This window comes from Falco naumanni, chromosome 4, assembly GCF_017639655.2.
Source record: "Falco naumanni isolate bFalNau1 chromosome 4, bFalNau1.pat, whole genome shotgun sequence".
NCBI lineage: Eukaryota > Metazoa > Chordata > Aves > Falconiformes > Falconidae > Falco > Falco naumanni.
In genome coordinates, this window is record NC_054057.1 from 41979045 (window position 1) to 42006068 (window position 27024).

Sequence of the window (27024 nt, forward strand, 5' to 3'; positions counted from 1 at the left end):
AGCATGTGCAGCTCTGGAGAAATTGCTGACTGACAGAAGGGGAAATCTCAAACTGGTCTGCAACATTTAAACATTGAAATTTTGGAGAATCACAGCTTTAATCTTCTCTTTTCTGTGCAAAATGAAGATTATTGCAGATATTCTGGCCTTTCTTGAAGAGTCAAAATTCAAACTTCAAGTAATAGCAATGACTATCTGTATTTTTTAAAAAATTACAGAGCAAATGATAATGTATCTCCCATTCATTGCCATTATTACTTTGCTAGAAGCTGGCATTGAACCAGTAGTTCAACACAAGACCCATACTGAGAAAAGAGTGAAAATGAAATCTGTGAGTACTTTTTCTTGGATATAATTGAGAACACAAGCAGAGGCTTTCATCTTCCCCACAGCGTTTTCAATAGCAATGGTATTTAGCAACTTACCAACAATTATTCCAGGTCTTCTATCCATTTCAACAATATGTGGATGTACACCTTTATATGCTGCATCACTCACAATTTGGGTGTTTTTCCGCACCCGTTCTGTTATAGGATCATCTACCACTGGGGTAAAGCCTCTTCCCTTTGTCTTCTCAAAATCTTCATGATATTTTACCTAGAAAAACAAGAAGAATTACATTTTCCCCCAAGCTGCAACTGGCATCAATTGGTTATTCTATGTAGGAATGCATATGTGTTTGTTTTAGGAGGTACTTAATGTTCTTTGGGTTTTGCATCATAATAGAATTGTTACACACGTGAGACAGGCTGGATGGCCAGCCAAGTCTTTTCCATCTCCCTAATGATCTCCTGATATTTTATTACCATTTTTGCATTTATTTTCTCTTGCCACTGAATTAGGCATTAACTCAAGCAGCAAAGCATTATCTTAGAGTCACGCAGGACAGAAAAAACCCTCAGGAGGCCATCTGGTCTATCCCTTCTTCTCTAAGGTAGGATAGTTCTCTACCAATGTAGACAACTACATCTGTCAGTAAAAAACATTCCAGCAGTAATTGTTCTAAAGAAATCAAGTATTTTCATTCACTAGGAATTTTGATTATATGCACAGTTTCATACAAAAGGTACTCTTTTGTTCTTTTGTTTTATCATATGACAGATGGTTTTAAACATAAGTTTTTAGGAAGAATTGCAGTTATTCTTAGCAGCTTGCTCAAAAAAGTAAAACAAAATCAACAGGAACATTAGGGTAGAAAGTGTTATATAACCAGGTGTTGGAACAAAACCAGTATTAGTATGAGTTATAAAGGTAGTACCCCCAATTATGCATATTCACTTTTTAAATAGTCTTAATCATCAAATAATTAAATTGACAAACATTCTCACACAAGCAAATGCACACAAAACAACTCATTCCAAGACAAAAGTCACATAGAAACCAGGAACGTGCACAGGCACAAGGTGAAGTGTGTCACCTAATCCAGTCAAACTGTGATGCTCAAATGAGGTGTGTACTTTTTTGAAGGAAAAAAAAACCCAAACAAAATAACAGACATTTAACTGTTAGAAAACTGTTTATTAGTATTTTGAAAATGGTCATTACAGTCATATGCAGTTAGAAAACACTCCCTCAACAGGCATAAGAAGAAAATATTCTTTCCATACGTAAGCAGAGAGTTTCATTAGTTACCTATATTAATGGAAGGGAAAATCCAATGGAAGTCAAGTGCCATTCCTTAGCATACTCTAGTTATAGGAAGAAAACACCCTACCATTGAGATGTTGTTTTGTGTTTCTTTGACATGCCTTAGCTCAGGTGTGTCTAGAAGCACACTACATCTACCTTTCATCTGCCTCTGATCACTGCTGTACTTGACCTGCAAAACAGCAACAACAGCACACATGAAGTTTTTGTTCACAGTAGAAAGGATGGTGAGAATCACACCATACAACTGTATCATTTGCAAATCACAATGCCCAACATTTTTCTTGTTTCTTTCTTCACATTCATTTCCTAACAACTTATTTCAGAGATTAGCTAGCATTTGGTAAGGCCAAAGGGCACATTTATTCTACCAATCACTTAAAAAAAAAAAAATCTATTTACCTGAAAGCTGAAACTCTTGACTGTCTAAATTACTTAAGTTAAATAATTCATTTATCAACTGAAAAATAAGATAAATAATAGGAAAACACCACTCTGACTTGGACATCTTTAAAACATATTTGTAGGGCTGATGATAAACTACTTTCTTATTACCCAGGCATACCCAGATTCTGTCCTCAGTCTGCTTCTAGGCTGGGATTAGATGAGAACTCCTGAGTTCCTAGGGAATTCAACCCTTACAAGTAGGTTAGTCTTTGGCAGCCTTCTTACTTCTATTCGGTAGTTAGCCTTGGCTAGCAGCACCAAAAGCAACATGTCTGGGACAAATCTAAATACGCTGCTTTCAAAGAGAACATTTGGGCTCTGTGTTCTGTGTATCAGTAAGTGCAGAACCTCCTATATCACATTTTTCCTAATTAGCTTCTTTTGTGGCATTTTACAGACTTGTAAAGATGCAAGGTTAATTATTTCTTTAACAAAAAAAAAGCCAAAAAACCCCACACTCAAAGTTCTAAAACAGTAGTCAGTCCTACTTGTTGGTTCTAGAGTGAGTACTCTTACAGATTCTTCTGGCTGGTTGAATTTGGCTGCTAATGGAGTTTCTTAGCTCCTACATTGCATTGTAACCTGTGCACTGAGTGTTAGTACATATTTTAGATTTACCTATATATTCACACTCAAAGTATTACTTCTCAAATCAGTTGTGCAAATCTATTTCAACTTGCATTTGTGATGAGAGAAACCAAGTACTGAAATTGCCTAACCCTCCTTAAAATTACATATTAGCTAAGCACCACATACCTACGAAAATATGAGCTTTGGTGTCTGTGATTCATAGGTAAGTTTGAAGTAATGCACAGAGAAACAGAAATATATGGCACTGCATATTCTTCAAACCCTTCTTAATTAAACAGTAAATTTTCTTAGCAAATATATTCAGCTATATATGCTTTTGAATATAAGGCATTTTTCTGGACAGAATAATTACAACCAACATAGTTTGGTTTTCACCTTCTTCTCATTAACACAGAGGAGCATTTATCCCCGTAAATCTTGAGCAACAAAGTGAAAGAGTCACCTGGAAAAAAGCACTTCATTTTCAGAAATAAACAAATTATTTGAAGTCTAGAATTGTTGGGAAGCTTTCCTCTTATTTTTAACTATGACCTCAAAACTAATTGACTTTGGTAAACATGCACGAGCATTTTAAGAACGTACTTAAGACATATGTAGTTACAAGGTCAGATTCTGTTTCTTTATCCCTGAACAAATCCTCTGACAAATCCAACCTACTTTACTTTTCACTCCTACACTCAGTTCTAAAGTGTTCACTACTATTAATTCTCGTCTGTCACCCTGAAACAGTGTCTCTGCATGAAACCTGTTTTATTTACCATCTGCAAGGGCTTTGTCACTGATGTTGTTTCAGTGTTGAGGACACAGACTGTAATATAACTAGTCTGGTCCTTTTACTTCACCATGCTGTTTTGACTTTTTCCTTGCTTCTTATTAGAACTCTCTGCTGCTTCGTACACCACTGTAGTGGCCACTTAAGAAAAAAAAAATAAGTATTATCATAAAAGCCAGTAAAAGTATAGTTTCACTCTTTAGTATTTATTTAGGACTACTCTGGTCTAATGTAGGTCGCACGTCACAGAGTGGAAGGGATGAGTATATGCTTCCATGCTTTGAATTATAAAAAAACAGAATTTGCACTAAAGTTAAATTCTTACTTCCTTTGATTTTTATCACCATTTACTCCTGCAATCTAGCAACTAAAACCTGGTAACAAGAGACAAAGATTTTTGAAAGAATGACTGACCTCTACTGACTCTCCCCTTGAAAAGTACTGGCACCAACACCACCACTTACTTTTTTTGCAAGAATAATCAAGTAAGTCTGAATATTTTTGTTCCCCTTATGTGCAGTGCATTTACTCAAAGGATAAAAAAAAAAAATCCATTCAGTGCATAATGCAGTTGGAGTCCTTTGACACATCAAATCTAAGTGGGAAAGCATATCCTTGTTATATTCCAACAATGACTGAAAATCTAAATGACAAAAAGATTCAAACAACTTGCCGAGCTGATATTGTCTTGATTCTTCTTGACTCTCTCTATCTCAGGAGTGACACTCACAGCAGTAGCTTTGCCAGGCTGTTCTCTGTAGTGAACCTATTATTTAACAGAATGAAATGGTACATACTATTTCAGCAAAAGCAGTATCATATTGCTTTACATAAATCATACATTTTTAAAAGGTCATCCAGGAAACAACTGAAAAGCTAAAATGCATTTCAAGTTTATTAACTTAGAGAACTGATTTTTGAAGCATAACCTTGAATTCTTTCTGTACAGTTTTCTTACTGATGCATTTGTGTGGATATATACACACATATGCACACAAACATCTCAACATTTACCACACTGGCTCTTGGCTGTATACAGAAGTGCCTTATATTTGGAATGGGGTAAGCCACAAATAATGCAATAAAGTCAAGCAGAGCACATGAAAAACTGAATTTCAGCAATGCCCACTGTAAACATATATTTGTTGAGATACAGCAATTCCATAAGAATACCATCCATGTTCTAGCTTTTATATTCTATATATTCAAATGTGATTAAACACAAAGGGTGCAATACATGAGACAACTGCCAATTGAATTCAACTGCCTAAATTTCACCATGTGCTTACTTAAATGTTCTGTAGGAATATCCCCTCTATTACTTTTTAACAAAATGCACTTGTAGCAATGACACATTAATCAAATGCATACTCAAGGCAGGATCAGTATATAAAGAGGATAAAGGATAGGACATGGCATTGACAGACCAATCAGTCTAATGTTAACCCTGGCCCCAAATACAAGGAAGTCAGACAGGGTAAACATTTAGTCAATAATTAGAGATCCTGGCATGATTTATGCCAATCCATATGTAAAATAAATGTTTCTGTACAAACTCCCCCCTCCTTTTTTTTTTAAATAAGCTCTTAGTTTTGTGTGATAAGGATAGCTGTGCTGATACATTATGCTCATAACCCTGCAGTGCACTGCAGCAGTAACGCACATACTGTTCAAGCCACTGTCTTCCCACACAACACCGTTTGGGTCTGTCTACATCAACATATTCTACCTGAAAAATTAATGTCTTATAAAAATTATGGTAAACTTTCAAATGGATTAAACTTAAAAACTGACATTTGTAAAGATAAAATTATTATTCCAGACTTAACGCTGCTAGAAATATCTGAAGTTAAAGAATCTTGCCCAAAGCTACTCTAATGACCTGAAAGAGAATTTACACCTTCCAATGAAAACTGCAGGACACAAAAATTGCTTGAAGGTAAACAATGATGTGAGCAGAACAACTACACTGAGTGGCTTGAAACACTTGGAAAAACAGGTTGGTTTGAACAGTGTGCATTTTAGAAGAGCTAGATTTATCAACACAAATCCAGGAATAAAGAGCATATGCTTAGGTTAGAGGGACAGTATTCCTGAAAACTGTAACTCTAAATTAATTTGGGGAACACAGCAGATAACACCGCAGGGAAACACCGTAGCTATTTACAGCCCCGTGAAATACGGCTGCTGATGGCTGTTCCCAGTAAGGAGAATGGCTGGTCTCTCAAAGACTTATTAACAGGGTACAACTCCAACAATGCAGGAAGGCAGCAGCGTGCTCCAAAAGTCTTTGCCTTCTTCCCTGCGCTCCCGCAAATGGTATGACTTTCTAGTGGTTATGTGAGACATTAAATACTGAACTCTGATAGAAAGGGTACTGAGGAACCAGAAAGAGACAGGTAAGAGAGCTGGAGTTTGAATACAACCATAGCCACTATTTCACAAAGATAAGAAGAAAAGGGAAAACAAAAAAAAAAGGCTGGAAAAGGATATTCTGTTAAAAAAAAAATCTGTCAAGATTTCCTGCAAATATCCAAGGCAGAGAATAACATTTCAAAACATCACTGCCATTTCTTTAATGGAGTATGTGATGCTTCACATGCCATTTCCCAAACCAAGCAACAACTTTTCACAGTTGTTTCCTAAAAGAGGGTTTTCAAGTAATTCCATTACTGACCCCACACCTAACTTAGCAAAAGGCACAGCTTCTGGAGGCAAAACCTAGTGCTCATCAGCACCCAAAAATTATACAAAGGATTAAACGAGAGCAACTTCCCGTGCTGACATTCTCTTGATTCCTCTTGACTCTTTCGATCTCTGGGGTGATGCTCACAGGTGTAGCTTTGCAGAGCTGTTCTTTGTACTGAACCTAGCAAACATGGCAGAAGATATTACACAGAGATTTCCAAGTAACAGAACTACAACAGTGTGTTAGACAACATTAAAGAGCACACTGCATTTGGATGGAAAATACCACTCCTTAATAAACACCCACATTTTCCCACATGATACGTAATACTCACCCTCTTGCAGTTGTTCTATTTCAGACACAGACAACTAATACTTCAACAGGAATACTTCATACTCTTTGATATTAATTAAAGTGCAAGAAGAAGAGTTACCATCTTACCATTAATTGATTAAATTAGTGTTTGTGGACAAACAGGAACTAGCACAAACGCCACAGACATTCACTGAGGCACAAACACATTTAATACAGCAGAGAGAAGTGTGCAAGCAATGAAAATGGGACACACATTGCTAATATTCTCCTGGTTTTCCTTAACTCTCCTTAGTTCAGGTGGATCAGAAATAGTTGTTGCATGCTGAATTTCTTCCTTGTATTTAATCTGCACAATAAATATTACAAAATGTTAGCAATTTAAAGAAGATAGAAACACTAAAACACAAGAAATATTTTGTCATCTCTCCCTTACACATACTGCACTGCTAGACCACACCTATCAATGTTATGGACCTAAAAAGAAAGGGTTCTATTTCATTTCTGAAACAGGCTGCTAAGGTCTCCAATGCACCTTGTCTGATACAATGCAGCAGCGCATCTAAGAAGCCTAGTATCCTAAAACTCTTACAGTGGAAATAAACATCACATGGAATTGTGGCTATCTTCATGATAATTGGGATTCTGCATATACTACTTGGAGATCTGCATCACTCTCACAATGACTTGGTCTTGCTATCATCTTGCTATGGAGCCTACCAGTCCATTTCATAAATGAAACATTTCACAGATGTATTCTTGAAAGTTTGGATGACTTCAAAGCCTCCTTCAAGTTTTCTAAAAACACACACAGACACATCAGGGAGAATGCAGATGTTCGGATGGATGATGCCTTTGAAGATGCTGTCAGATATTTACTGTTGCTTTTGCCACATTTATTCTCTTCTAAACAGCAGCATGTTTGGATATTGTACACTCGACAATTTGAAAGATGCACAGAACTAGAATTTCTTCAGTTATACACCATATGTACCAAAACTGGAATTCAACTTAATGAGAAAGAAATCTAAGGTTAAGTGGACGTGGTACTAAAGAGAAAGGCACCATATTTTGTGATTTTCCATATGCTATCCAAAAGGGTCTTGGACAAATCTGTGTACTGTCTTTGTTACTGTCTTTTATGAAATACCTGTCCAGTACTCAGCACATTGAGCTTCAAATCTCTTATGCCACCATTGAATAAACAATACTTGTAGACCATGCCATCCTTTACAGTGATGGCATGCTTTCTTTTTCTTTACAGTGGTAATAAAGCAGTGAAATTCAAAAAACATTCAAAACTATCTGTGTGGTGATATATAATAGTTGGAAACATTTTTCATTAGCAAGACTCGAAGACGGAAAAGTATTTTATGAACAAGGAAACAGTGTAATGAATCAATTTGTATAGTTGTATATTAATGTGGCATACAAAACTTCTGTTAAATACATTTTAAGGCTGCAAAATCAAAGACTCAAAAATCAGAAAATGATGCAATTAACCTAAATGTAACCTTAGTTTTGCCCCTTGGACATACGTGCTCCATATACAGTTTTTAATATATTTTATACTACTTCATTCTTTTCCTCTTGAAGTGCTTCATAACTTCTTTATCTATTACAAAAAACAGGTTTTCTGCCTCATTCATTACACATATTCAATGACCCTTACTTAGTGAGTAGTTCGCATGTGGACCATGACTGATGGGGTTTTTTAACTGGTCTAAGGTCCTGCTTTGTTGACAGAATTACTGATTTCTTCAGGAAGTTTTCTATGCTGCTCCTTGCTACAGCATCTGCATTTTTCACATACATTAATTCAGTAATTTTGCAGTGAAATGAGGAAAAAGGGAATTGTGACAAGTAAAAGTACTATTTTTACTATAGAGCACAGACAAGTAACAGCTAATCTAGCTACATAATTTAAAAAAACATGGGATCATACAGCACCTGCATTCAAATGAGAATTCCCATTCAACTGTAGTTCATAAAATGGAAAGCCAGAGCAGGTCCGCCTCATGGCTAAGTATAAAATCATATCCTTTGGCAATGGATCATCAGGTCTAGACACAGGGACTTGCCTTCAGGTTCCTGCTTTTGAGTATTGACTTTGTGACCTTAATAATATTCACTAAAGGTACCTCCTAGAGAGGCAACTTCTCATGATTTAAAAAAAAAACTACAAATGTACATTTTTTCTTGCGCCTTCATCTTAAGTCCCTTGTGGTTTGGTTAGATTGACTGCACAGACCCATGAGAATAACCATCACCTCCATGAACACCATCATTGAAGAAAGGGAAAATACTTAATCAAGGGTACCTCAAATACACACTGATCACAGGAGTGATGAGTCTAAACAACCTTGGGTTCTGTTTCAGCTCTTCTGGAAGGAAGCACCTATGCACAGGAGCACATTGCTCTGCCTGTCCTTCCCCACAACTGGCCTGCCCACTTTGACCAAGCCCTTCTACACTCAGTTCCTCACCCCTAGCCACTTTATTCCCAAATCCGCTGTACCAAATGTTGCTTAGTAGATAATTTTCAGTTCTCCTGAAGACGTGGTACCTCTGCAGAGCCCCAGATCTTTTAAAACAGACAAAACAACTTGTTTTTCTCTAAGCTCAAAATTGGAAGCTGCTCTAGCTGAAAATTATAAATAAATAAATAAAACCAAACCAGCCCAAAGCACAGACCAGGAATGGAAAATTTCAGTTCAGACAGTTTAGGACTGGCAGAAGTACTAAACCACTGGAAAAAAGGGTCTTTTAATAGAGACTATTAGGTAAGCTTAAGAATTGGCAGTGCTACTAGTCCTTAAAATGGTTCAAAATGTCTGTTGCTTGAGTTTTAATCAGGCCCCAGCTTTGTGGTGGTGACTGACATATCACAGGGGTTTCCTCATGGATTTCACACAAACAAAAACACAATTATAGTCTTCCTCCAAAAGCCTCCTTCTTAATGCTGCATCCAGCCCTGCCGGTCCCTCAAAATAAACAAGTTTTGAAAAAAATCCTTAGTTATTTCTAGCCTCTTGGTTCAGATTCAGTTACAGCCCATGGGTGTGATGTTTGCTTTTAAAGTTCTGTGAGATCTTGCCTCCAACTATTTAGGAGGCTGCTTCTTCTAAACAAATCATCACAAGTGAGATGAACTCAACCTCCTTGGCTCTCACCACCTTGTTTTTTAGAATCTGAAAATAGACCATTCTGATCTTTCTCTCCTATATCCATCACCTGGAAGAATCTGATCACTTTCAGAACATGATGCAATGGACTTTTTTGTATGGTTTGGTAGTACAGTGAGTGTTATGGTTTGGTGTTCTGGGATTTTTTGCACTGTAGATGTGTTTCACATTCATTCCATAGCTTCATTTAGCTCAGCAAATACTTTTAAAGCTGTCCTAAGTCCTTCTGGCTAAATTCAAAGATGTGTGTAAAATGTTTAAATCTAATGGAGCCAAAATTGGTGTAATTTACCCTTCCTTTGGGACTCCTGTAAATTACACAGCATAATTTCCCTCTTACTGAACAGTATCATTTCCCTCTTACTGACAGAGAATTTAAAACTTTCTTGCATGTTGCCCTTAAATTTGGCATTCTATGCTATTAATAAATATTATACAAGACTTAAGCAATCACAGGTACACTACATGTAATAAATTATCTTTTGTAAAATACTAACTCTACACACAGACTAGCAAGGAAAAGGTCATGCTACTTATACCACTTAAGCACTACTGCATGTTGAGTTTCTCCTGATATGCTTTTGTTCAAGCATGTTTACTAGCATACTGATCTACCTTTCATTTTCCTCTCTTCACCACTGCTTAGGATTTCTAAAACAGAAAGAGCACTTTATGCTGTTTTTCCATTTCACTCTGAAAGGTATTGAGAAAAAGCATGAGAGCAAGACTACTCCTAAATATGTGCACGTGCCTCTGTGTGTGTGTGTGTGTGTGTGTGTGTCTATCCTCAAAATAAATGTCTGTAGTCACTGGCAAATAGGTAACAGGACATTAGGGGTTTTTTTCTAGACCAGTCAAATCTGGCTATAAAGCCCCAAAACCGTAATTGCACAGGGGTAGGGGTGTCGGTGGGGAACAAATAAAAAAGTACAACAAAAAAACTCCACCATCAAATCAAGAAAGCCTACAGTTTCCCAACCAGAAACACTATTTCAGGATCTAGGACACGATAGCTTCCACTGAATCTTCAAATTGCACTGTGACTCAGAATGAGAAGATGAAAAGTGATGGATGAAGCAGAGAATTCCAAAGTATGAGTTTTTCAAAATTTTATGGAAATTCTCTACCTGATCTTACTTTGGTGGCAAATGCAGTATTTAACATTACTCAGTAAATGAGGAAATCCTAGTATAAGAGGTGTCCAGAGTCCCTAATTTGGATTTCAGTGCAATCTAGTAAGATGTCTATGTGTTACTTTCAAGCTTTACTTTTAAAAAATCATCTAATTATCAGAAAAGTCATGTCACAAACATAAAAATGGCCCCAGAGGACTCCACAACAAAAATTCCAAGCAAGTGAAAAATGCAGCTAGAAGTGTTTTCTTGCTTGGCAGTCACTTTTCCACTTTTTCCCAAGTTTTGCAACATGGTTATCAGAAGAATATGTTCTACTGGTAGAAAACTCTCATTTTGATGTTTTATTTTCAGTCGCGCATTAAAGTGCCAAAGACATTGGGCATCCATAGATAAGCATCAATTCAGAATCAGTCTCATCAGAACCACAGATCAATTTGTCATCATCACGTAGAGGCACAAATCCTCCACCTTTTCACATAGCTCGAGTCTGAACGTAATTTTCCTCTTCTTGAAGTGCAAACTGTACCAACCCCTATGTGATACATGCAGACTCTACAGGAACTTTACAGATTTTCTTTTTTTGTGATATGATATTCTTCTAAATTGCAAATTAAAACTGCTGTTCAGTCTGTCATATCAGGAAGTACATTTCATGTTTCTCACTCCTGAAAGACAAAATTATTTCCTCAAATACTTAATTAAATATTTTTCCTATTTTTCATGATGCTTCAATTTGAAGCTCTACCTTTGGACACAGAAGAACTACACTAGATAGAGTGAAGCATTTGAATGAGATGTGTGATACGAAAACATAGAATTTTTAGTAAACAAGATGGAAAAAAAACTTTACCACCATTTATTCCCATAAGAATAATTAATGTTAATAACACTTACCGAACTAATATTCTGTTGATTTTTCTTTACTCTTTCAGTCTCTGGAGTCTCTTTTACAGCTGTGCCAGCTTCTACTTCCTTCTTATAAAACACCTTCATTTCCCCAAAAGAAAAAGTAATTATGAGACTGTTAGCAATGCAAGTACAAGTTCTCATAAAAGAGCTGGGCTATTTTCCAAGTTCCAAATTGGTCTGGCTATGAATCTTGCTAAGAAAGCAAATACTTCAATATTTCATAAATCAGACTAATTATCAATAACTATAACAACATTCTGTTTCTTTTCAACTATAACCCACATAATCTATTATCATCCTTCAGACTGATCTCAAACATTTCTAAGTATTTGTAATAATAGTTTTAACTTTGGAAAAACTACAATTTAGATCAAAATCTATAGACATTTATAAATGCAACTTTATGCTTGAGTAATCTGTTCATTTCAATGTAATTGAACGTGCATGTACATGCAAGATTTGAATTTGTTTTTTAATCTTCAGATCTTAAAATGTTCTGAGAAGTGAACAGATATTATTATTTCTAATTTAACAAACTAGAAAATTGACATATTCATGACATAATAACCAGGACAGCCAGAGCTACAATCCAAGTCACGCAATTTTTGATTGGTTCAAGCCAGAAAACTGAGGACTGCATCTAAAATCAAAGCTCGCTTCTGAAAAGATACACATGCTGTTTATATAATTCTATTTCAATTGTTTCAGTAAAAGATAAAACACAAAGCGCATCAGTAGAATCAATCATTCAAAGTTACTGAAAAAGACAGTAAATAACTGCTCCACAAATTCCAAATGTGTCTATAATTTAAGTAACCATGGAGCACTAGTTCATGCTGCAGAACTCCTAAAGAAGTTTTATTTGAATTTCAGTATTCAGTGTCACAGCTGTTGCCATTCCAATAAGTATTTCCAGACTGATTCTGGAGTTCATAAAATAAATCTTTACCGTTTAGTATTTTTGCCTTTCTTAAACCAAGATTTATTTAACTTTTTTTACCCACCAATAAACCTTAAACAGTCAAATATCATTCTTGATGCATTTCTCCTACTTCCTTGAAGTCCTCTGTAACTTAGGGTGACTAGTACTGCCAAATATTCTAGAAGAGAGTGGGTTATTTATGTCTGCAACTCATTTTTTAAATATTCAGAAAACCTTTAACAATTTAGAATTTTATTTTATCATGTGAGAACAGAGACAGTTGATGAGTAAGAACCTGAACATTTTTCTGCACCAATATGTCAGTACAAGGTAGAAAGATTTACATAGTGGACTGAACTAAAATACACTTTCTTCCTCTATCAAGGAGGGAATGGTAAAAAATGTTGGAGTCAGAAATTTTTCTATGAAAAAGATGACTGTGCAGTAAATATCCTATTGTAAATCTTCTGCCAAATTGGCTAGTGAGCTAAAAGCAGCAGTGCTCTTATTTGCAGAGCTAGTCACTTTTTTTGTCCCTTAAGGCAGGAAAATACTTGAGATAAAATCCAAAAATCAGAAGTCTATTGGGGTCACTGATTATTTCACATTGGAGCTGCTCCCAGCTATGTCTTAACTTAGTAAAAAGTAACTTACCTTTATAATCTAAATTATACAGAATGCTGAAAGATTAAAAAACATAGAGAAAGGAAAAAAATCATAATTCAATCATAGCTACAAACTGCTTTCCTACATTTAGCAGATCCAGTTCAGAAACAGAGAAAGGATGATCACAAAATAAAGCAAATACAAATCATCTCAAAGACAAAATATTTTTATTTCGTATTATCTAGTAGACTAACAAAGAAGATAATTGTCAGTCTTGGCACTGAAAGTTCAGATTGGCCTAAAGGGCTGCAAGGGGTTCAGATGCGTCAGAGGCTTGTCAAGGCTTAATTAAGTAGTGGAAGGTTATTATATGCCTGGTCTCTAACTGTTAGTGAGTCGGCACTGCCAGACCCACTGACCTATTTGAGGACTCCCATCAATGCTACCACAGACTGGAGCAGGGAGGAAAGCAGATCAGTAGAGGCTAGCTTGAAACCCCTCTGTTACACAGTTTCGGCGTAGCACGTTAGGATGCCAGAGTTATGGTGCTAATCGCCATCACACCATGCAGCAGAGCACCATTCAAAACCTAGAGGCAGCAGATCACAAGAAACAAAACTGGGGCCAGTGGGCCTGTCAACAGCTTCTATTAGAGAGATACAGCTTTAAGCTGCTCTCATCCGAAGGAAGAGAAGGAGCAGGTAATGGCTGGAAGACGTTACAGGAGAGACCACTGCCTAGGGCAGCCTCAGAGACAACCTCTCTCCTCTCCCGCAGGCTCTTACTCCCCTCATGAAGCCGCAGTGTTATGGCTATGAAGCTGCAGGCAAACACCTCTGAGAGAAACTAACTGACCTTATACTCAGGCGGAGATGGAGAAGCTGAAAATATCTCTACGTTAAAGAACAACATCTGTGTCAGATAATACAAAAATATTTAAATATCTTATATTCCTTTCTCTCAGTTCCTTGGCTTTATTAGTATTACTTAGTCTGCCATAAAAACCGGACACTAACTGGACAGCCTTTAGTTATGGAGGCTGTATTCACTCCTTCTTCTCTTCTCTGTTACATCACAAGCAAAGCCAGAATTACAAACAAGAAAATTAATGGGCCCAAAAGGGAAATGGAACTGAATGCATCCCAGACTGGGCTATTCTAGAAATCTATGCTCATAACTTATATTTAAGGATAAACTGAAACTTAAATCTAGCATAAAACTAAAAAATAGATCCAGTATAACATAAAATCATTAGACATATGTATTTATGAAACCTGATCTGTTCTGATTTTATACCCAAATCTTGATGTTCTGTACATATAATAGGAAACAGATGAAAAAACTTATATGCACAGTAACAAGCCTTAAGACTTTTTCTGTCCTTTTAAATAAAGTACTTCCTGGGGTTTGACAGAAAAATAAAAATTAAAAAAATCTTCATTTAAAAATAACTGTGGCTTGGCAAGGTGGTGTAAGTGGTTTAACAATTCAAAATAACAGTGTCACACCTAGAAAAGCTTGATATTTTTTTTACTGAAAGAAATGAGTGATATAGCTTTTGCCAGGAAAATTATGCAAATGGTTTAAAGGATGTTTACTCATAAGTTCCCTATTTCATGCTGCAGCACAAGAGAGCCTATTGAAACTGAAAAATACCTGAAAAGTTGCAAAGAAAGAAGCACTATTACTCACTGAACTGATGTTTTTCTGAGTACTTTTTATTCTCTCCATCTCTGGAGTGTCTGGGACAGCAGAATAGTTACAGAGCATCTTCTCTGCCTCATCTTTGTACATTTTCTGAAAAATAATTTTTAAATGTTTATTTCCTGCTTTCTTGGGCTCAGAATATCCAAACTGAAACAAAAGATGCTTACTGCTGATGAGCCCCAACACCCTTGTACAGTGTTTATTTCAACCTCTCACCTCCATGATATTGTTATCATTGTCCGTGTGAGACATCTGACAGTGTCCCACACTGAAAAAATATAAAAAACATATACAATCTATTCTCACACATATTATACATTTTCCCTTACATTGTCAGGTTACATATAATCTTCTCATTATATAACATAAAAATGACCTGCAAGTAGATGTAAACAATTAAATTAAATTTGCATGGTGTAACAGGCCTAAACACAAATAAGAATCAGACAGTAAGACTTTTTACTACATGTAAATTAATTTAATATGGGTATTAAAGGCTCTGCAAAGCTAGAGAAAAAGTATTTTGAGCAATGTATGTCAAGCACTCATTGTTATACAGAATTAAAACATTTAGCCTTTGAATTAATGCCTACCTGACTTGCCATTTCTGAAGCCCTTTTGACTCGCTGTATTTCAGGAGTGTATGGGCCAACTTCCATCCCTTTTCCTATAATTTCAGTCTCCAGATCCTTTTTATATTCTTTCTGAAGAAAAAAGAAGGGAAGAAGAGCAATTAATTCTACAGTTATTTGTACATGCTGTCTTCAAAGCTATTCTGATAGCACTGGGCAGACTATGAATAAATTCTTCAATTCCTTTAATTTCATGTTTTTACTGTGCACTGTTTATTCCTTTTAGTCCAAGTATGTTTAAGAAGATTTTATGTTTTTAAATTATGTTTTATTTCCAAAGGAATCTTAGAGAGATTCATTGTGTACTCACCTGGCTTACAATTTCAGAAGCTTTTTTGGCTCGTTGGATGTCAGGGGTATCTGTGCCCACTCCCATTCCCTTTCCTTTAATTTCATTCTCCAGGTCTTTCTTGTATTCTTTCTGAAAAGAATAGCATTGGACATACTCACACGTCTGACAGCCAAATTCTTAAATTGATCCTACTTGAATCTGTGTGGTTCCACTGAACAGCATTCTTAAAACACCAAATAACTTTTGATTCAACAGCATTAGCCTTGTAGGATCTATCAGAGACACCTATGCTGTAGCTGCTGACCAGCTAAACAATTCTTTTAACAGACTGCTTACTTCAGATCTGATGTGGCCTTTCACATCCACCTGTCTTTGCAGCTTCGGCAGCTGCAACCACAGACACACGTAGCTAGACTTTCTCCCTCAGCTGTGCTTTGCCAGACTGGGGTCATAAGGCTTTAGCATCTCCAACTCTGTTTATCACTTGGCCCTAACTAACCAAGCAGCTATTTAGACCTAAAAGCAGTAGGGCCCACAGCCACTGAACACAGCCCAGGCCAGGCATGGTTCATGAGGAACAAGCACAACCTGCAAAAGATGATGGAAAGGTCCAGGTTCTGGGAATGCTTAACTTTCCTTTACATGCTGGTTATGCAACTTCTTGACTCTCTGCAGCTCAATGGATTAGGTATTTGGGAAACTTCTGGCATTGCTACTACCTAGGCTAGTCACCACCTGGAATTCTCAGTGACAATAATTTGTTGCATTCTGTCAAAGGAACAGCTTGTACCGGGTACAGTACTGACCATGCTTGCAATTTCAGAAGCTTTCTTGGCTCGTCTTATCTCAGGAATATCTGGACCAATTTGCATGCCCTTCCCTTTAATTTCAGTTTCCAGGTCTTTCTTGTATTGTTTCTGTGAAGATAAAACTTCGTACGTTATATTCACAATAGCCAGAGAGTTACAGGTAAGATTTTTGCACAGGAGAACCAATTTTAAGATTTAGATTCCATCAAAAATCTCAAGAGTCCCAACTCTCAAGATTCTTCATAAGCTTTTCTTAGGAAAATAGGTAACAAACAACAGGAGGAAAACTTCAGGAGATACACAGTGAATATACAAAACTCTACCACTAATTTCTTTTATTTGGCAGAAGGTGACAGGAAATCGGTCCGTACAGCTTGCTACAATTATCCTCTAAAGTAAGGGGGAAGTTTAGCTCTGCAGAACATAATGTAATAATCTGGTACTTGGTGCCAGCCAAATTGAAACACATTTTACTTTCAAAAAAATATTTTATTTATGAAAAGACTACATGTTAGAAATTTAATACCATACAGAATTGTTTCCAGTGAATTTTCAGATCAGGAAGTTGTAATTTATTCATTTAATAGGTCTTTCCTGAAACACAGCCATTAGGCAAGTGGCAGTACTCATATATGATTGCTGCTTTTTCCTTGCAACATAAATTATAAATAACCAATAACCAGGAAACAAAATTAATATTTTATCTTTAGCTTATCCAAGCAAGGATATATTTCTTGTTCATCAGCAAATTATATTAAAATGTAATACTGAAATATTGTATAAAATAGTTGTACTTTTTTTTTTAATAAAAAATTAAAAGATTCTTAGGCAGTGCTACTACAGTAGTAATCACTCTTTTTTTATTCTAGTTTATCTCTGCCTGTGGAAAATGTGTTGATCTTTTTCCAAATAAATGCATAAAAATAAAAAATTAGTCTTGCTTTTCTTGTTTGTTAATTATTTTTTTGGTTGTACATTACTTAGAAAAAAGAAGGAAAATATTTTTCAACTCAATACAATGGTCTGATCACTTACAAGAACAAGAGCAAAAAGACTTTCAGTCTTTCATCTCTGTCTCACTCTGATGTAGAAATAAACACGATAAAACAACTCTCTACTTTACAAACCACAGTTTTTTGCAAAAAGTAGACATTAACCTGTGAGAAGACATCATCCCTCACTTACGTCTGCTAAAGGTGGAATGGGAGATGTTTCCTCCCAACTTCGATATCATGTAGAACACCAAGGAAAAGATAATCCTGAGAGTTACAGATATGCATTTCTACACTTCTTTACAGTGGTCAGATTGGCCCTGTGCATGGCATTCCCTCTGGTTCTTACAGCTATGTATGTGCATGTGTGCAAATAAACACACACACACATATATATATCTAGAAACACATATTATACCAATATAAAATAATTACTCTGAAAGAATGGCTTCCCAAAGGCATGAAGGGCAGCACAAGCTTTGTCTTCCCTCTTCCCTCCCCACAGCCTTCAGCCCCACTGCTGCTTCCCAGGCAGCCTGTGCAAGCCCATCCACAGGAGCTGCAGATGCGCCAGCACTGGGAGCTTGCAACCCTGCTGGGCACACAGGCCTGCCGAGCACACGAGTTCCTCAGGATGGTCTTCAAGAGACAGTACACAGATCAAGGAGTCCTCCACGTCCACTCCCAGCCCTTCAATGGGAGTAGATTGCATACTTACTTGCTTCCATGTAACCTCCAGAGCAACTTAGACCAACATAGTTAATACCAAACTTCAGTTATAAAAATAGACTCTAGAAGGAGTCTCCACCTGTCTGTTTGCATTGGATGAACCACGATCTCAAGAAAATCGCTTTCTTCAGGAACAACCCTACTTTTGGAAAAAGGTTTTCACAAGTAGGATAGTTTGTTTGGATAAAAGATCATCCCAAGATGCCTGGCAGTCATTACCAGTATTTATTTTCAGATATCAGGTACATGATTCCAAAAAACTCGAGATTATTTCATTGACTTTTCTTTATAAGCCCATTAACAGGTCAACTCTTTTCCATTACAGTATTAATTATACTAGCTGAATGAATAAATAGATGGGAAAATGAACCGTTTTAAATGGTGTATCTACGGACCCCATTAACAATTCCCATTGACCTTTTAATTGCCTGAAAGTCTAAAATATTTGTCATAAATTGTTTTCTTTCCAGAGCATTTCTATATTCTTAAAGCAAAACAAAAACAGCCTTTGTTTCAATACTTACATATTTCATTGCAGATTATGTAAAAAAAAAAATTAATATTTTCAGTCAAGTATAACATAAAGAGTGAATCTTTTGTGACATTAATAACCTTGACTTGCATAACATACCTCATTTAGGATCTCAGCTGCATTTTTCACTCTAATGAAATCTGGTGTATCTTCAAACACTGTCATTCCTTTTCCTTTCATCCCTTCTTCCAAATCTTTTCTATACTCCTTCTAGGGGGGGAAGGGGTGGGGAGAGAGAGAGAGAATTTCTCCACTTAATATTGTGCACAAGATCTTTACAAGAAATGCCACTTCTTAAATGTCTGAAAGGTTTTTTTGAAATTTATATGAAATATGAATTAGTACAAGTTTCAGAGTTAAAACAGAATTGGAAATTATGAAATCAAAAGGTACAATGTTGAAAAAGTGAAAAAGGTTTTAATGTAGTCATGTATTTTCCTGTTGTGTTCTTGAAAAAGTCCTTTCCTATACGGTGCCAGCACAATGTTTAGGGGCCTTGGCTGCCTCTCTACAGACATTTTAACTGCAGTGGCATTTGTTTTTATAGACTAACATATGCTGTGCTGCAGTTTTCACCTGTGTTCCACTAATGGCACCACAGCCAGGACAGATGCCTTGAATGCTATAATAAAGACCTGTTAAAACAACTGCTTGATAAATTATAATGTAGAAGGAATAATTCCTACCATATAACTTCTGTGCCCCTCAGACACTGGATTGATGTGATCTGTCAACATGTAGCAAGTGCAGCCTCCAATGTACTCAAACGTTCAGTACAAAATTAAAAGCACAGTAGAACCCGCCCCTGGCCATTTGGCTCTTCTTCTTCCCATTTCCTAGAGAGCTGATGTAAGCCTATTGAGGTTCAAGATCTTTAAGTTTTGTAAGGATTTTTAATTGTTCTTCCCATCTCCAGATTAAGGCTAAGCTTTTTTAAGAAAAAGAACTAGAACAAAATCAAAGACATTATTTTTCAGAAGAATTTATATAGACATGAATTAATACTTCTAATCATGTATTAAATTTCATAAGCAGCAGTGAGCACCTTTTTCTCTTGTAAGCTCTATATTTAAACAAAAGGAAACCAGGTATTATTAAAGAAGCTTCTCTTGACCATTAGAAGTATACCCTGCAACAAGCAGGAAACAACTTCTATTGATTTAGAATTATTAAATTCAGCTATCTTTTCTGAAACAGTTTGAATGCGGTTCCAGAGAAGAAAGTCCTTATTGTTACAAAATGTGAAATATTTGCAGAATTCTCTACAGTGGGAAGGCAACAGAATAAGATGGAACACAGCTGACAATAAATATTAAAAAAACCAAAAAAGTAATTGAACAAATAATTCATTTTTTAATAACTCCAGGATCTCCTTCTTGTTTCATGCAGTATCTATTTGAAGTTCATTACGAACCTTCATGCAAAAATTCTGAGCTACATCCTTGACTATGAAGATATACATCATTTTGCTGAATCTTGAAAAATAGTAATTCATTTGACCTATGTAATCTTTGGGTTTGGAATCTGTTCCTTGAATATGGATACAAAATAATATGAAATTCATGCAGGTATAAATTAAAATACCATTTCCGTTTTCTCGTATTCTTCCCCTGTGGCTTACTAGCATGGTTTACTCCCTAAGTAATGAGTCATAAAACTTGAGAAGGTAAGAATTAGGGAACATCTTAATGCATGTAGTACTATGGAGGGAAGTTACATCAAAATTTTCAATGAACATTTACAGCTGCAACTATGCATGCACTAATCACTTCTGTGGACATTCAGCATGCAGCAAGACTAACTCAATGAAATGCAAGCATTTGCATTTTCCCCTAGTCAGTAGGCATGTATGAGACACGTATGCACAGAACGATACTGCACAAACTAGATCCATCTTGAGACTTGTCTACCTGACAGCCAAGGCTTATCAGAATAAATTATTTATTAGAGGATGAATAATAAAGAAATACCTGAAAAGAAAATATTTTCTTTATGCATATGAAATCTAGCATAGACTAGCATAAATTGTTTAAAGAACAAGGAAAGGAACAAGCTTTGAGGGTTTTTAATTCTAGAATCCTCAATTTGTTCATCTGGGCCACAGCAAAAACATCAATTTTTAATACAACAAATACAAATAAAGTACTGTTGGCTCCAAATTCAAATGGAGGATACGTAGCAGCTCTGGTATTTCTAACTATGAATTTTGCTGACACATTTACTTCTAAATCTGGTCAAATAGTATGCCTAATCTATAGAACCAACCAATACTAAAACACAACATGAAAACAGTTTTGAATAATAATACAAAAACTCTAAAGATAGAAGGATCCTCAGTTATGGAAAAAAATTATTTAATTTATACGGCCACATGTATCATACATAATTTATACTGCCATATCATACAACTGAAGAACATTAGACAAATCTTAAAGAAACAGCGGCCATACAGAAAACCTGCACCTTCTAGCAAAATTTGCTTAATGCAGATTATGTAATATCACGGCTGTATTATGGAATTTTGGTATTCTTTATTTTCATCTATAACACGTATGATAGGTAATTATTTCAATTTCAATTAAATTAGTTTAAAGTAACTGCACACAGCTGGAGGCATCATGACAACAGACTATCATAAACCTGAAATAATTACTCAAAAGGAAAAACTGCCATCTGGCCACCAACAGAAATCCTCCTTTCCACTCCTCCATCTATCTGGAAAGAAAACTCTAGGTCCTCTCCAAAACAGATGTCTTTTGCAGCATGCCTGAAAGGTCACCAAATCTGGGCTGAGTCCAGGGGAAGAATACATTCCACAACTGAGGCCCTCAGAGGGAATGTCCCACCAATGATCCATTTTCTGTGGAATCACCTGATTTAACTCTGTGTTTCTGGTTCAGGTATGCTACTCTTTATCACACCCTTACGTTCATAGGGAAACTTCAGAAAGTATCAATTCTTACTGCAGGACTATTAAGAATATAAAATGACACGCAGTAATTTTTACTTATGAAGTCACTTTTGTATTTAGCTACCAAGTTTAAGTTGTTCAGTACTTGGCAGCTTTGTAGTGATGCTGCTTATTGCTCATTTACAACTTCACAAAACACAGACACACAAAAAAAATCCAATACCTCTTTCAGAAGGTTAGTGACTTGTTTTATATGCAAGAACTCTGGGGTCTTGTCTAAATCCATTGAGGGTCTTCCCTTGATGTCTTCTTCAAAATCTTTGCGATACATTTTCTGTTGAAGCAAAACCAACAATTAGCAGTATATGCACATGCATTTCCAAGCATATTTCAGAAAGAACACTGTAAACAGACCCAGAAATAAGCCATGCCATAAATTAGTTTCCACATTAATCAACAACTTTAATACTCATTTCATTACCTAGATTATCTGTACAAGACATGCACAATTTAGATAAAAATACATATGTATGATATTTCCAAAGAAAATGTTTAACCTGATCTATGAAAGAAACTATTTGCTTGGTAAGAGAAAACAAATGGCACACAAGGTAGTGGTTATAAACACATAAAAGTTTGTACCAAAAGGATGAAACCATCTGTTTTCCATGACACACAGCAAAAATAATGGAATCAAACTGCAGCAAGGAAGACAGGGAAATGCTCTCTCAGGATGGATGGTGAAGCACTGGACTAGATTGCTTGGGAGGTCATGAAACATCCACCATTGGCATTTTTTTGTTAAAAAGTTAGAAAAATATGGCCTGACGTAGGACAGCCAGTGCTGTTCTGGAGCCTGGGAACAGTCCTTCCCCCTTGCTGAGATCTCCAGGCTGTTCAGCAGGAGCACATTTCAGTTAAGGCACAGGGTGGGACTGGGCTTTGCGGCTTCACTTGCTCCCACCTGAGAACCCTCCCTTATTAAAGACAGAATTAAAGGCAAAAGGTAAAGAAGTTAGTACATGACCTCTTGAGCATATTTGCAATTAAATGATGCTACATACAATCTCTGCCTAGTGTTAGCACCAATGGCCTTTTGAGAAAAAAGAAATTTGAAAGAAGAACCGAGCTACAGAACAGCGAAGAGAACTACTCAGTGCTAATCCTATCGTATCCTCAGTTTATAAAACCTTTATAATCTGCTCCATCCGTTTTCTTAACCTGAATACAAGACGTCTGTTAGCTGCTCTGTTGATCTAAATTTTACTAGTTCAAGCACACATTTTTACTAACCTCACTTTGCATCTTTTGAGCCTCCTTTGAAACTTGATACATTGGTGTATCCACAAACTCCAGCATAGATCTGCCTTTAGATTTTTCATAATTCTCTTTGTACTTGACCTAGGAAAATCAAAATAAAGGCTGTTAACAGCTGAAAGAATGTGAGAACTGATAGCTTGCCATAGTGACAGACAAATCCTGTTTTTAGCCATACTCCTTAGAGGTTTTGACTTGGAAGACTCCTCCTAAATACAACCTATCAGAGAAACAAGGGCAGCTGGACAAGGAGATTATTTCTGGAGTCATTTATTCCTTTGCTTCCAAATGTCAGACCTAAAAATGGTGAACTTTGAAGACACCAGGAGTGAGGAGCATCAGCGAGAACCCTTAAACTAATCACATGATTTTGGCTGAATGACCTATGTCTGAAAAGTTGGCAACTTTTTAATATCATCCCCTGTCATGTTTCCATTAAACAACACATTTACTGTAACAACAACAAAACCTGTTACAGAGCCAGGCCCCACAGGTCTTTCTTGCAGGCTCAGGCACACATTCTGAAAGGCACTTTTGTTTGTACCTGTGGGAGGGAAAAGGGAAGGAAAACTACTGCCTCAGTAGTGCCCAGCCTTGCACCAACATTCCCCTCACAGCTACCAGTGACCATGACCTTAAAGCTAGTGGCAAAATCACCTTGAAGGACACAAGGTTAAGACACCAACATGTAACTTTCTGCTAACTCATAAAACAAATACATTTTGGAAACCTGGAGAAGCCTTCTGAATTCACTCATTCATACTCTTTTGATTAAGACTGGCAAACATGTTACTTAACCAGTGTGGGGTATGATGCAATATTTTACACAAGCCGTGATGGAAAGCAAACAGCTACAAATCAAAATACAATTTTCAGAATGAGTAATGTCATTTTATTTGTCTCTTCAAAAATAGTGATGTCTGAATTGGAGAAAAGTGTTAAGAATCTCCTTCCCTATTAGGTTTCTCCACTAAGTTTGAGTCCTGCAAAAACACTCTCCTCTCTCCTCATAGGGTTTCTGATTGAATATGCATTGTGCACCACTGTGATCTGTCATGCTGTTTCGTGCCTGATTTAATCACTGTTAGAATCCTGCATTCTTCTCCTTGCAAGATGTATTTATGATTGCATACATCTGACTTTGAAGCGCTGCATTTTCTTCGTGATGGATTTGTTCAGCTGTATCCAGTGTATAATGATAAAAGCCCGTGCTTTGCTTAGAAGTTTTCTTATATACATATCGAAACAAAAAATATCCAAGAACGTTTTCACAAACAATATTCAGAAGGTTTTCCAGTGCAAATACCATTTAAAATAACTATGGTAGAAACAGCATAAAAGAAACTGTATTTTAGGGCTCCCAACTAAGGAGTTCTACCACTACATTTGAATTTAACATACTGTGATGAAATGAAAGAAAGGATATGATACAAAAATAACTTTTAAAAGTTCCTAGAGCAAATGCTTGTCCTGCACATCCAAAAGTCAAATGTTCACATTCACTAGAAAATAAACATTATTATTTACATTTGAAGTGCAAAGAAACACATATGATGGTCTGGGTTTGCCTCCTAGTGGAAACAATTGTAAGCGTCACACAACAAAATTAGTTCTGTAGTGGAAACAAATTATAATTACCTCCATCTACAGCTACTGATTTCATACTTCTACTCCATTCCTCAACTATTTTCTTAAATAATAATTCTATAAAATTAAATTAGGTAAATCGCAGAACCTTTTACTACACTAAACTACAGGCACCAGATTCAGTCTCTTAAGGCCTACCTATTCACCCAATTCCATAAAATGAAACATATTCAAGTTCCTGATTTTTTAGTCTGTAGCTCCTTAGCATCTCAAAGACTCCACAATAGGGACAGATTTTAAATGCACAAAAATATAAACTCGCTGTTGTTCATGTATCAAAGTTTAAAATGTCATGTCTCCATAGTTCATGTCAAAGAGAATTACATGTAAACCTGTCATGATTTAACCCCAGCCAGCAACTAAACACCACAGAGCCGCTTGCTCACCCCCTCCCTGATGGGATATGGGAGAGAATTGGATGGGTAAAAGTAAAAAAAATTTATGGGTTGAGATAAGAACAGCTTAATAATTGAAAAAATAAAATAAAATAAAATAGGTAAGAAATTTTAATGAGAAGGAAAATAACAAACAGAGTGAAATAAAACCCAAGAAAAACAAATTATGCAAAAGAAAAACAATTGCTCACCATCAGCCAACTGATGCAAGCAGCAGCCCCCCAGCAGCTTTCCCCCTAGTCTATGTGCTGAGCAAGGCGTCATACAGCACAGAATATCCCTTTGGCCAGTTTGGGTCAGCTGTGTCCCCTCCCAGCATCTTGTGCACCCCCAGCCTCCTCAGTGTAAGCATTGCCCAGCAACAACTAAAACATCAATATGTTATCAACATTATTCTAAATGCAAAACACAGAACCATGTCAGCTACTAGGCAGAAAATTAACTGTATGCCAGCCAAAACCAGGACAATACTATATGAGGGGCAAGTTCCACCTTGTGAACTCTTTTCCTTATCAAAATAATACAAATATGACGAGTTCAACCTGTCCAAATCAGTCTGTCTGTGTCCCACAAACATGTCCATCAAGCTTTCCTCTTACCTATTGGAACTTATTCCCATAAAAGCTCACTTGTATACCAGCTTTGCATTGGTATTATAGTGTATGTGTTTCATAAAGCTGCACACACTTCTAGACTCTAGGTCAATCAGCAAACCAGTTCAATCAACCATATTAGTTTACAAGTTTAATTAATCATACAGGTTCCAATGTGTCACACCAGGGCAGGTGTAGTTATGTTACACAAAAGATGAAAAGAAGCATGAAGTATAAGGAAGAAAGGTTTACTACAGGGCAACACAAAATTGGGCAATTAGCAAGAAGCAAGAAGTGTTTCAGAGGTAAAAAAACCCAGACCGTAAGATCATTCTTTGGAAATCAGTTAACAGCACAGCCAGGAAGACTGTTTCATACAGTGGAAGCAGACTTCAAGAAAGTTGTGGTATGAGCTGTGGAGAGACAAGGAGGAGAACACAAAGGTGGTATTGGAAAGCATGGAGAAAGGCAGGAGAGTAAGCCATGTTAAAATCAAAGAGATTACATGGGGAGGCCACATCTGAGAAGGATTTTGAAAATGGGATTTCTGCAGAAGACAAATAGGTAGTGGAGCTCTTAGGGGTTGGCAAAGCATTCTTCCTCCTGCTAACAGCAGGAAAAAATATACACCAGCATCTGGACAATGCAAAAATCAGAGTTAGTATTTACAGAGTCCTCAGAAGATAGCATAGACAATATGAATCAACTTTTCCCGGGCATTAGAAAGAAAGAAATTTTGCAAGAAGCCTTAAGGGGAAGTCCAAGTTTCTGTCTCATTGGAGATAAGATGACAAATTGATGAAGTTCATCCTGAGGGTGTTTGTTTAATCAGTAAGAAGAACGCCAATCTTACCTTGCATCGAAGGCAACTACAATTAGGCAAAAATGCACACGTAGAATGCAGGGATTGAAAGCTATCAAGTCATTTATTACCCATACAAAAGAGGATAATCAGTGTTAGCTTCCCATATCGGAGTGAGACAGATAAAAAAACACCACCAAAGAGCACCACAAAAATCAAGTACAGATGGAAAGGATGGGATTATTCTGATTATTTTAAACATAAGCTTCCACAAGTAGGCACTGACTCAGAAGATGACCCAGTATACTCCTAGTCATTACAGCTCCTAGTCATTTGTGTGTGAAGCACTCACCTCCTGCCAACCGTGAGCAACCTTCCTTCCCAACACCACCCACTCACACCTTTCCACAGCAGTTCTGCGACCCTTCCGTGGTTTCTGGAGTAAAAAAC

At 36.6% G+C, this 27024-nt stretch overlaps 1 protein-coding gene across 6 annotated transcripts in view; it reads right to left on the reverse strand.

The window, feature by feature from the left end:
- Positions 1–27024, reverse strand: part of NEBL (nebulette) — a 269278-nt gene that overhangs the window by 34806 nt on the left and 207448 nt on the right. For 3 of the 6 annotated variants that reach the window (XM_040591575.1, XM_040591574.1, XM_040591579.1), the window contains 13 exons: positions 23114–23221; positions 22044–22154; positions 19009–19119; positions 16654–16764; positions 15866–15976; positions 15517–15627; positions 14909–15013; positions 11674–11766; positions 6715–6807; positions 6236–6326; positions 4131–4225; positions 1715–1819; positions 426–597 (listed from right to left, as the gene is read on the reverse strand). In XM_040591575.1, coding sequence (XP_040447509.1) covers positions 426–597; positions 1715–1819; positions 4131–4225; positions 6236–6326; positions 6715–6807; positions 11674–11766; positions 14909–15013; positions 15517–15627; positions 15866–15976; positions 16654–16764; positions 19009–19119; positions 22044–22154; positions 23114–23221 — 1417 coding nt within the window. Of the gene's footprint in view, positions 1–425; positions 598–1714; positions 1820–4130; positions 4226–6235; positions 6327–6714; positions 6808–11673; positions 11767–14908; positions 15014–15516; positions 15628–15865; positions 15977–16653; positions 16765–19008; positions 19120–22043; positions 22155–23113; positions 23222–27024 lie in introns of those variants that run through there. The other 3 variants (XM_040591580.1, XM_040591578.1, XM_040591577.1) reach the window with 2 other exon arrangements.